This window comes from Terrapene carolina, unplaced genomic scaffold (assembly GCF_002925995.2).
Source record: "Terrapene carolina triunguis isolate 2854851 unplaced genomic scaffold, T_m_triunguis-2.0 Scaffold88, whole genome shotgun sequence".
NCBI classification, from domain to species: domain Eukaryota; kingdom Metazoa; phylum Chordata; order Testudines; family Emydidae; genus Terrapene; species Terrapene triunguis.
The window spans coordinates 38,840,113-38,852,572 of NW_020664439.1; the positions used below are offsets into that span (position 1 = coordinate 38,840,113).

Sequence of the window (12,460 nt, forward strand, 5' to 3'; positions counted from 1 at the left end):
CCACTCTCCACAGCCCCTGCCTCAGAGCCCCCCACCCCCTCCCATAGTCCCCTACCCTCAGAATCCCCCCCACCTCAGAGTCCCCCACCCTTCACCTCCCTCAGGGGAGCCTCCACCCCGCTCCCAGCCAGACCCGGCAAAGCTGCGGCAGCTCAGGCTGCGGGAGGCGCTGCAGTGCGGGCCCTTCCCGGGTGGGGGAGCTCGGGCTCCCGGGAGCCGCCGCGCGCCGAGAAACTTTCTCTGCGCCGGGAGCCGCCCCCGGGCAGCGGCTCCGCCGGGGGGAGGCAGCCCCGGCTGCACGGACCGCTGGCGGGGGGGCTCCTTGCATGGCCGGGATGGAGCGGGGAGACTGAGGCTCTACCAGAGCCGCGGGGGATGCTCGGAGGAGAGAGAAGCGGCCGCGGGTCCCCCGCACCAGCAGCTGGCTGCAGAGACGCCACCGCTCCTAGCCGTGGGGCGCAGGGTTGCAGCAGCACGGGGGGGTTGCAATCTCCAGGCTGAGCGAGCTGACACCCCAAGAGGAGGGGGGCAGTGGGTAGGGTTATCATACGTCCGTATTTTCCAGACGTTTTTATATATTTAAAAAATCCTCCCGGACGGCAATTAACAACTAAAAAGCTGGACATGTCCGGGGAAATACGGATGTATGTTAACCCTTTCCCCCTCCCCCCCCTTTACAGTTCTGCCTCTGTTCTCCAGTTTCCCTGCTGAAGTCCTGGGATATCATCTATTTTTCCCATTGTTCTTCCTCAATATATGGTAGTTGTCTTTTTCTGTGCCTTTTGCAGTATTATTTCTTTAGGTGTAAATCTTAATAGCTTCACAATAGGTCTCTGCTTGGATGTGAGTTTCAGGCTGATGTACAATGTGCTCCTTCTTTCTCCGTGCTGAAATCAGTCAGTGGGCAGGTCAAATACAATATTTCTTTTAGTGCTTTTTTTAGAGATGTTGCTGGGGTTCCATTTATCTTCTCTTCCCATAAAGACCTTTTTTTTTGGGGGGGGGGTATGTTGCTTCATCTTCGTCTGTTCTTGGGGGTGAGTGTGGCAGAGAATGATGTTTTCTTTTCAATTCCTCCAATATTGTTTCTCAGTTAGCACTGTTGTCTTTCCCAACCTCTTTGTATTGCAAAGTCGGAATGCTACTTTCAGCCTCTAGCCTTCTGGCAGATTTTTGGAAGGTACATTTTATTATATCAGTGCCTTCTGATGCCTTTTAAAGTATTGTACAATATGATTCCATTCAATCCACATTTTTCTCATCATTGCCCCCGTTACCTGTAGTCTTCCCTCCATTTTGGAGCATAGCCCTGCAGCTTTCTTTGCAATGCCAAGTGATGAAGGAGATGAGTGAGTGTTCCCCCGCCCCCCCCCCAGGTTTTTGTCAGTGTATTTTTATAGTGCTCCTGAATGGTGATGGGTTTGAACGCCCTGGAGACTGAAATCCTGTTTAATCACAGGGTAGGTACAGCACAGCAGCAAAGCAAGTTTCCACACATTGCCCTGGTATTGTCTTGAGCCTGAGAGACTACCTCCTGTAGATGAGAGGCGTTCTCCTCCAAAGCCCGTTCAGTCCTTGGCCTCACCTCTGAGATTGCCAACAAAAGTGCCATTTGTAGTAATGAAATTTGTGACATGGGCTACTGTCCACCTGGAGCTGGACTGAGACCTCCATATCACAGGGTTGGGGTGTTTGATCTGTAAGTTATTGGGGTTTTTCAACAGATGTGGGGTCAGAACACCTTCTTTAAGCTGTTATCCATGTCAAGCCATCGCATACTCCCTAGACGCTGTGAGTTCTTTGTATTCATGTGATTCAGTGCAAAGAGCTTGCTCCAAAGCCTGCTAAAGTCTGTGGAAAAAATTCCCTTTGACCTCATTGGGTTTTGGATCCCGCCCTTAGTGTCTTAGCAGTTCACCTGTCTGCTGTAAAAAATTTAAAAAAAGAAACATTTTAAATTTGCTTCCTACTTTTAGAAAAACAAGAAGATATTTAAAAAAAAAACCTCTCCAATAGTATCCTATGCGATAGGAAAGCACTGAGCAGACGTGGTCATAAATTATAATCTCACTATACATTTTTGTACTAGAATTATTTTGTTAATAGCAGGTCTTGTGTGTGTGTTTTCAGTTTGTCCTTAAGGAGCTGTGTGTTTTATTCAGCTTCCCTGGCAGACCAATATAATGAAGTTATATGGTATTCCAAATGAAATGCTGAGTATTAAACGTGTTAGAAATTATTTAATCTCTCTTGATTTCTTTCAGCTAACGGGAGAGGTGACTTTGCAAATTGCCAGTGAACCGGTTCTGCCCTTTAATGCCCTGGACATCGCATTAGAAGTTCAGAACAGCCTTAAAGGTAATTTTATTCAAGCAAGACTAATCTCAGCTAACATAAAAAAAGGTTCAACTACATTTCGATCCTGAGATTCTCTGTTTCAGTGTAAACAAAACCTGCTTATTTTATTACTCAAACAGTGTCTTTCTATGATGTTGACTGAAACATAATTTTAGTTTAACATAGGATAAATTGTTTACATTTCTTCTGATCTTACTAAAACAGTTTAATCAATAATTAGCATTAAAATCTCATAATTACTGTCAAAGATAAACAACCTCTGTGACTGAGCTGCAAGAGTTTGTTTCCATTCAGTACAAGCAGGAAGGGGACTCTGAACTTCACAGCCATTTAGGCTCTGTAACGTTTACCATTTGACAAGTGGCCAGCTTGCTTGTTTATTTATTACTGTAGTTCACATTGGCAGCAGATCGCTCCAACTTGCCTCTGTTTTCACAGGATAATGTTCTGTTGAATAATTTGTTTGAGTTGATTTATCAGTTAGATCCTGAAAGCGCTGTGTTTGAAACTGAATGACCTTGGTCTCTGTGTTTGGATCACAGGCTGAGGGAAGGGAAAAGACAATTCCTGTACGGGGAAAGTAGAGATTTCCCTTATCACTTGCTGCATCATGGCCCACACATACAGGGGAATTATCACTCATAGAGAGGCAGACATGTCTCCAGTTGAGGTGGGGAGAGGAGAGGATATGTTCCCGGTACTAGTGAATTCATCCCAACAGAGGGCTGCAAAGGCAAAAGTGTGGTGGGATGGTTTCCTGGAGCATTCACAAAGGATTGAACTGGAGTGCATGGTCCTGGAAAGGGACATGTGTTAGAGGCAAACAGTTGTGACGCAGCACCTTTTGTTACAAAGGGCAAGCTCTGCACACCAACCACGCACTGTCCTGCATACTAGTGGGGCCACTGTTTCAATCCATCTAACTGCAGGTCTGTCCCACAACCATTAACCCCCCCTAAGACATGGAGAATGAGAATTCTTTGCAGCGCATCAACTACAGGAGTTTGTGAGCCCTCCTTGGTTTGGCAGTGCCAAAGTTTAATTGGTCATAAGTTTGCACTACATTCTTGGTTAAATTTTTGTTAGACAAGAAGAAATGTGTTACCTGGGTTATTTATGAACTCAATAACTTTATTTTGGAACAGCTCAGCTGAAAATTTTCACCGAGGAATGGCTCATGACATGACATACCCCCTATTAATTCCTAATAACATTTCAGACATTTCCCACAACTACTCCTTCACTTCAAAGTACAAGCACAATGTATGCCTGTCCCTCTCACTCCTCAGATAGTTTTTGGAGGCACCGTCTCTGGCTGCCATAATTTTCAGAAAGTTTTGACACAGGCCTGCCGACAGCAATTCCGGGCCCCAGGGCAGAACAGTCCATGGGCCTCCTAGAAAACTCCGCCTGACATTTGGGCGGTGCTGCGCCTGTGCTGGCTTGTGCCCGGTGAGCTGCCAGTTGCACTCTTCCGGTATTCCCAGGGCTTCCACATGCCTGCCCGGCTGCCTTCGCCGCTGCCTATACCATCCTGCGCATGCCTAGGAGCCCTGCAGCCCACCCGGGCAATTTAAAAGGGCCCGGGGCTCCCGGCCACTGCCACCTTGTCCCCTCTCATTTTTCCCACCCATGTGCAGAATGTATTTTATGATGTGCATCAATATGGAGGTGATGTGTGACAGACACAGCACCTCCATATTGGTGCACATCACAAAATTCATGTGGTGGGAGTGGGGCTGAGGGGTTTGGCGTGTGGGAGGGGGTTCAGGGCTGGGGAAGAAGGTTGGGGTGCAGGGGTGTGAAGGCTCCGGCTGGGGGTGCGGGCTCTGAGGTGGGGACAGAGATGAGGGGTTTGGGTGCAGGAGGATGCTCTGGGGCTACGGTGGGGAGAGAGGACTCCTCCCAACTCTCTCTCCCCACAGCAGCACCTGGGTTGGGGGAGAGAGGCCCCTCTCCCAGCTGTGGCAGCTCCAGGGATGGGGCTGCAGAATAGGCACCCCTCCCTCCGGCCCCAGCAGGTCTGGGCTGGGGCTGGCCATGCCTGGGTCTGGGCTGGGCCGCCCCGGCCGCACCTGGGTCCGGGTGCCCCGGCCTCAGCAGGTCCGGGCCGCAGCAGAGTTGGGGCTGGGGGAGGGGTGCCCTGGCTGCGGCAGGTCCGGGCTGCCGCAGCAGGTTGGAGGCTGGGCCCTGAGCGCCTGCGTGGCACTAAATAGGCTTCTCTGCGGCCACACAGCTTACAGGGAACTTTTCCCCGGGCCCTTTTAAATCCTACGGGCCCCTAGGCAATTGCCACCTTTGCCCACCCTCGTCAGTGGGCCTATCTTTACACCTTTACACCTCCAGCTCCCCTTCTCTGTCACCTTCCTTGGTGCTCATAGATGTGCAAAATATGGCAAGCACTTGCCACACGAGGCATGGTCGTAATACTGAGAAACATCCATCCTTGCCATGAGTCGTCACCACCTTCCCTTAAGCCTTCCAAAGACACAATCTGCTGACATTCTGCAATTAGTAAGGGTATTGTAGCAGAATGACCGTTCTGGTATAGTTAAGGTTAAAACCAGCTTTCTGTTTAAAGAGGGACTGTTCTAATTGCCGTAAAATCCACATAGTTAATCATATTGCCTTAAAATGTGATGTGCATCATGGGGGTACAGGGTTGTTAGTGATCCAAATTTGGGGCCATTTCACCAAGTGGTTCCCAAGATATAGATATCTGGAAAACTACCTCTATATTGCATGACCTGGGTGATTGAGGGTATGTTATGGTCATTGAATCTGAGCATGAATCCACCCCGTGAGTTGAAATTCAACCCAGGGCAGAAATCTGAAGTAAAAAAAGCAGGCATAGTTCCAGTGCCTCTATGAAAGGGGCATTTTTGTTTGGGGGAAATGTAATCTGAGTACAGCAGTATATTCAGAAGGTGCTGAAACTATTTTTGAAAGGAAAGTAACACATGGGAATGCGCACTGGGAGGGGAGAGGGGAGTAGGGCTAGGAGTACAGGGGAGGGAAGTAAATGCAGATGGATGGTAAGGGAGGGAAGAGGGGTCAGGAAAAGAGGTAGGGATTAGAGGCAGTGAAAGGAGAGAGGACGGGAGGGGTTGGAGAATGTGAGGGGTCGCAGAGGAAATTGGGGAGTTAGGAGTGCATAAGTCAGCCCTGAATTCTCCCTTATGTCTGTGCTGGGATCTGACATTGTCCTACCTCTCTGCAGTCCCTCTCCCTGCCTACTGTGTGTTGTGGGATGTGGGAAACCCTGCTCCTCTTGGAGAGTCTGAGCTCCTGTCCCTGTCCTTCCATGCAAGCTGGGATCTGGGATGGGGGGAAAGAAGGTAACAAAAAGTTAAACATCTGAAATCCAGATGATGAATAGTTAAGATGCCTATCACCGGTGTGTGAGGGGATGGCGGAGAGAGCTGGCCAGTGTTTGTGGGAGGAGATGGACTGAGTAGACCTGAGCCGTGGCTGGAGAAGCCTGGGGCAAACAACAGCAAATGGAGGTGAGTAGTGGGAGTGAGAGGCCCAGCTCAGTGTGAAGCTTGGGCTATATACCAAGGTAGCATGTGGCGCTCCAGTAAACTGCTGCCTGTGGTATGTGTACACAGGAGCATAGGGCAGGAGACAGCAAGGAACAACTTCTTACGTGTTGATGGTGTCTGTAGTACCAGATAACGGCTTAATGGGATGAGAATGGAAAGGGGAGCTGGAAGTGGTGGGGGGCTACATGTTGCAGGGTGGAGAAGGAGAGACAGACACAGGTCTTCTTTCACACTTTGTTACTACAGCAGGCATGTAATAAAACTGTTAAGGTTTTGGGACATAGAGCAGGGACGAGATTTCTCTCACCAGCCCTGTTAGCAACCACACATTGTAAACATTTCAAGCAGGACCATTATCCCCATTCCATTGTAACAAAATGTACAGGAAGGAGGAGGGGCACTGAGGAATCACATAGCAACCATGTGATCTAGTGGAAAGACCACTGGACTGGGACTACTAGCTCTGCCACTGGCCTGCTGGGTGACATTGGGCAAGTCACTTCACCTCTGTGCCTCAAGTTTCCATCTGTGAAATGGGGATAATGTAAAGTTCTTTGAGGTTTACTGATGACTATATTAAAAGCATTTAAAAGATTTATATTTAGAAGATTTATAGAGATGCTTTTAGAAGATTTTCTAAATGTGCAAAATCTTCTAAACATGAAGATAGTAATGTACCCTAACTGGTCCTGCAGACTCTAGCCATTCACAGAACAAATCAGTTGTTTCTCACAAACATCCATGTCGAGAGGTCTTTTCTAATTGGTTGATTTGCTTGTGACCAGTGATGCTCTTCCAAGTGGTCGTGAGGAAATATATTACCGTCAGAGGGCAGAAATGTAATTTTTAAATACTTAAGCCTTCACCCGTACCTTTTTTATAAGAGCAATTGGTTACAAGAGAAACATTATTGCACTCAATCCATCTGTCTAGAATAAATATCTATCCATTGTAGCCTGTCTTTGAATAAAATCCATATACAGCATGTGTAATGAAAGTCAGCTGTATAATTCAGTGATCAACAGAATGCAGGCTCCCAAGTCCCTTTCTGGTGCCTGCATTTTTATTTATTTAACAACTTTAAATAACTAGCTAGATGATTCATTATGATTCATACTGGATTGTGCAGCACAAAGAATAGAAAATGTAGAATAATAAAGTGCCCTTGTTTTCCCTTAAGTGAAATAACACTTGTAATTTTTTTTTCTTTTCTCTAGAGTGGTGTCACAAGATGTTTAAAATGATATTAGTTAACACATCCTTTTCTTCTGAATCATCTGCCCTTCCAGTTTGAGCCTCTGTGTTTATACATAACATAAATCACACTTTGTCCCATCAGTGAAGTCCACATGATTTCTCATGCCCTTATAATTCCCTATGAGTTCAATATCTATAAATACTCAAGGTTTTATGAGAGACTATTAAAGAAATTATTTGTTTCATATAATGAGTTCAGTTTTAGTGTGTGATGCACACAGTATACAATAGCTCATCATTTTATATGAAATGTAGTGGGTTTGAGAGCAAAATACATATCACGTTGTTTTAAAACAAAAAATTTCAATGTAAGCATTCACTTGTTTTTAATGTTAAAAAGGGCGGTCTACATGGCCTCATTTCCAGATATAGAATGATGAACTATTCCCCTAAGCTCACACTCACTGTTGGAGTGGCTTGATTGATATACACAATCATTTGTATTATATTAAGAATGACAATTCTAAATATTGCATACTGCTTGGTATATAAACACTGCTGATGAAACTAAATAGATGTTCCTAATGCAGTGAATTTTAACCTTTCCATGCTGGCAAGAATGCAAGGATCATGTATGCATAGACCTTCTATTATGCATAGAATATGTAAGGATATCCTTAGCTAGACATGATGCTTGCATTGGATTGTTCGATAACTTTCATTACTCGTATATGATCCTTGCACTTTTGCTGATATGGGTGGGGGATTTCGCTTATGTTTTTACTGCTCCTCCTGGGTGCTCTAAAAGGAGACATGAAGATGGAGAGGCCATGGCTACCAGTGCTGGCCAAGGATGGAGAGCTGAACACGGTGTAACATCTGTGTTACCCTGCTTGGAGCTCAAGAAGGGATTTTTGCCAGAATTCCCCCTAAGGTGGCTCTAAATGACATAACCTAGGCCTTATCAGATGAACTCTCTGCAGAGACTTAAATATTTCAAAATTAAAAGGAACAAATTCAACCATAAATTTGCCTTTCTTTCATTTTGTTGCTCTCAGTAGATATTTTAAAACTGTCAGGTGGATTTTGCAGGGTACAGTTTTATACTTACACACTGTAACTGGGCCCTAATGAGATTGTTGGGCTGATTCAAACATATGTTTATCCACACCAAAAATGGATTTAGGTTATTGATATCCAAAAACCCCCAAACTTGATGTTCAGATCCAAGGGGGAAAAAATAAGATATTTTACTAGATGTGTGAAAAGAGAGGAATAACACAGTGATTCTGTTAAGCTGTTTCAACAAGCCACTAAAAGCCAAATGCAGCAAATTGTCTCACGTCTTTTGCATTCAAAACAGCAGGAGATAGCGTCATGTAAATCTAGGTCAAAGCATAAATTTCTTTCCTTTTTCATTATCACACCAATAAGTTCTAGTTGGCTGCTGATTGCTTATTAGCGGAAAGGGAAGAGTTCTGAGTAAAGTAAAAGATTTTACAAAGGAAAATAGTGGCATAAAGATTAAACTTCTGTTACTTTATGCATTTTGTGATTAGATTATTGCTTCTCTTCCATTAAACTTCACAGTTTTATGAAAAGACTGCACTGTCATTTGATTCCTTAGGATGGTTAATACAGTCTAACATACTTTGAGACATATGAAGTGTGCCTCTATGGCAAACCGTTTAGAATCAGCCAAAATCTAGCACCTAACCTAAAACCTGTGCTGTTGGGACCCAACACGAATAGAAGATAAGCTTGGATAGATAAGAGCATTAATTTTTTATGTCATATTTTTCCAAAATTTTTCTGCTTTTTATGATTAAATTTTATACCTTCAAATAATATTTAATTGAGTTGTCAACCAATGTAACTAAACTTCACAGTTCTAATCCATAACTATGTCAATACAGTGGTACAGGATCACTGCCTATCATCCATTCTCATTAAGGAATAGCAAACAGGTTAAAAAAAGTTAGAAACAGCCCAACCTCTCCTTCCTCTATGCCCCAAAGAAATCTTATCCCAAAACCGAATCTGACTCTAACCCACCCTCCCTCACTTTTTCCCGTCAAAGTGACTTCTGCCTGTGCTGAAATTCATATTGATACTTCAGCAAATGTGGCAACCTCTGCTACACCACCTGCTGTCTTCTCCACCATGATGATGCATTTTGGATCACTCCAGAGTGCACCATATTTGAATGGAGCGGACAGAAGAGTGTGTGGGAGATCTGTAAGTTCCCCTCCCCCTTTGTAAAATATAATCAATAGCAAGTACTCTGTTCAGGGCAAGGAGACAGTGGGAAGTTCAGGGGGATCCTTCAGCCTCATAATGTTATTTCTATCATGGTTACACACCCTTCCCACCGAAGTCCACCCATCCATGTACGCAAAGAGGTTTTGGTGGCAGTTCTGATATCTGTTTATATTTATTAACCAAGCAACTTTGGTACCTTTAACTTGTAATCTTGAAATTGTGTATTCTTCTCTTGCTGTTAATTATACATACTCATGAGCTAAAATCTTAGATCCAAAAATATTTGAAGATTGTACTTTCAGCTACTGATGGGTAAACTTCTAAAGTCCTGGAAGTTCTGTTTGGATCAAATTTAGCATTTAAAATTTTTGAGGTTTATTTGAATTGCTGGTTTCATTTTCCATCATTAATAGGCCAGGTAGATCTTGCGCTTACCAGAACGTTGTTGATTCTGTGAACCTTACTGGGATCTGTGCATGCACTGAGAGGAGAGCATACCCTTCACCAGCACTGCAGGTGGGAATACACTGCACAAGCCAGAAGACTCTCCAATTCATGCATCTCATTTTTTTTCCTTCTCTGTAAATCAGGAACAATCTCAACTGAATCTGTGCTGTTCATTTGTATAAGCTCTCATTTGTTCAATTTTTCCGTTGGTGGCAAATATCAGGCCAGGTTAACTCTCACTGTGTTGTTAATAATTTTGAAAACACTGAGCTCATTGGAGTATAACACTTAAATGTCCATTAAAGTGTTAAACTGTAAGTAAATGCAGACTCTGTTAACTGGTACAGTTTTAACTTAGAGGAATCATTTCAAACTCCTTCTACAAATGTAATTAACCTTTAAGAAGTTGTAGCCCAATCTATAGATTATTAAATATATTTATATTTATCGATTACTTTAGAATCCTCAGTTACCACTTTGAGGGTTGACAGGTTCTTGTCCCAAGATCAGGCCCAGTATTATTAAAATTAGTATATATTTGGGAACCCCGATGTGAACAGCTGCAACACTCACATTATAGGAAACCTTCTATATTTAGAATAATTTATTAATACATTTAGCGAAGTCACAAACAGTCTAGCTCTGTAGATAGAGATAATACAGAAGATACATCTGAACATCCACACTCACACCATCCCCTGCAGAAAAACCCAAAATGTTAGCCATTATCTTCCTCATCATCACCACCAGTGGCCATCATTCCGGCATGTCTCAAGGGTCACATCTCTCTTTCTCCCCTACTATACACAGGCTGAGACACAGCTTTCATAATATGTGATGCTGACACCACCATGTCTAGTGCCAATAGGGATTTCTCTCCTCTTCCTTATTTGTATTTCCTCACCCTACTAATGTTGGCATGTCCTTCTATAGGTTAGTATATTAATGATCTCAGCTTATTATCAAATACGTCAATTCATTACCATGGCACTCTTGTGGTCAGATGTTCTTTCCAAAAGCTGGTGTTAGCTCATGTGTCCGTTGTTGGCTGGTGTCACTAGGGACAAAACTCCCCCTCACTGTTACTTAAGAAGAGAGAGATTATTCTGTTCCCCAAACTTAGGGGTTAATGTTGGACTGTTTATCTGTGCCAAAGTTTATAGGCCTCAAGCATTATGATAACTGCTGAAGCGAATGTCTTATAAGATACAGGCCTATAGGTTCCTTGCATGACTGTGAATATAATAAAGGCAAAATAACCTTATGGACTACAAAGTTTAAGTACCCTTAGTATTCTAAGATGACAGATGGAATTCAAGTAAATTCTTGCTCTGGTGTGTATGCTTTTATGCTTTTTATGAGGGAGGAAAGGGTGAAAGGGCAGGAGCTGGTGCTTATATACTATAGGGACAGGTTTTCAGATGCAGTAGACTAACACATACAGAATCTGTGGCATGAGAAGCAGTATCTAACAGCACTGGATCAGTATTGTCTCAGAAAGAAGAGTTCCAGCTACCGATATTTAACCATCACTTCTTGCAGAACTAAGTTTTCTTTGGGGGGTTCCCATGCAAATACTGGCCAGGTCTGACTCTTCTTAGCTTGTAAGATTTTAAGAGATCACTGCACAAGTTGGTACTGCTGCAAAAATTATTGTACATGTGAAATAGATTATAGGCTCCATTGATCCATGGTTTTAACTCCACCAGAGATGCCTTTGTTCCAGCCTAAGACAACGTGGCCATTTTAAAAAAGTATAGGTTATTTTATTGACAGCAATAAATTATTGCCTTTTGATTCATTTACAGAGCTGTATCTTTCTGTTATCATTACTAGGTGACCAACTAGACACCCGTCAGTTGCTGGCAATGGCTTCAAGACTGAGGGACAGTGCAGAATTGTTCCAGTCAGATGAGATGCGTCCAGCTAATGACCCCAAGGAGAGAGCTCCTATCCGAGTGAGAATGCTTAATGATGTTCTCCAAGGTCTGGAGAAAAACTTCTTAGTTCAACAAGCTCCTCCAGGGTTTTACAGGTAGGATGTTCAGTATGTTCTCCATTCGTTTATTCCAACTAAAATAATCATCTCACATTGCTTAGCTTTCAAAACTGCCATGCCTCTTTTAAAAGTCTCAGTGAGAATCCAAGATAAAAGGTAAATTAAAAAAAATTATCCTTACAGGAAAAAATTTAAATTCATATCAGTGCAGGAGGTGATTAGAGTGCATCTTTGTAACATTTCTGTCATGACATCACTGCTAACAAGATGTTCTGTGCTATAGGAACTCAAGCAGCATGACAGATACTTATGTTAGATGGTACAGCATGCTTTCAAAAGAAAAAATATTTTGAAATCTAATGGTATTTGACATGCTTCTCAATGTTTTATTAAAAACTTTACAAAAATTTTTTAAACAACACTGAGTTACAGAAGATCCAGCATAGTGTAAAATAAAATCTGCACGTAGGTGCTAATCTATCTTTCCCTTTCTAGGTACTTTCAATGGGATAAAGAGTACCTTGGTCTGAATGGTAGGGCTTTAGTCAGCCATCTTCCATAACTTCCCCCTCTTAGAAACTAGAGTTTTAGAGCTTTGGGGGCAATTAGTTCATCTCCCCCTTACCTAAATTGTTCCCTATTGAATATTCAA

At 43.3% G+C, this 12,460-nt stretch overlaps 1 protein-coding gene across 1 annotated transcript in view; it reads left to right on the forward strand.

Annotated features, from left to right (window-relative positions):
* Positions 1-12,460, forward strand: part of NAALADL2 (N-acetylated alpha-linked acidic dipeptidase like 2) — a 547,525-nt gene that overhangs the window by 502,019 nt on the left and 33,046 nt on the right. The window contains exons 11-12 of the mRNA XM_026650206.1: positions 2,265-2,358; positions 11,646-11,844. Of these exons, the coding sequence (XP_026505991.1) occupies positions 2,265-2,358; positions 11,646-11,844 (293 nt within the window). The remainder of the gene's footprint in view (positions 1-2,264; positions 2,359-11,645; positions 11,845-12,460) is intronic.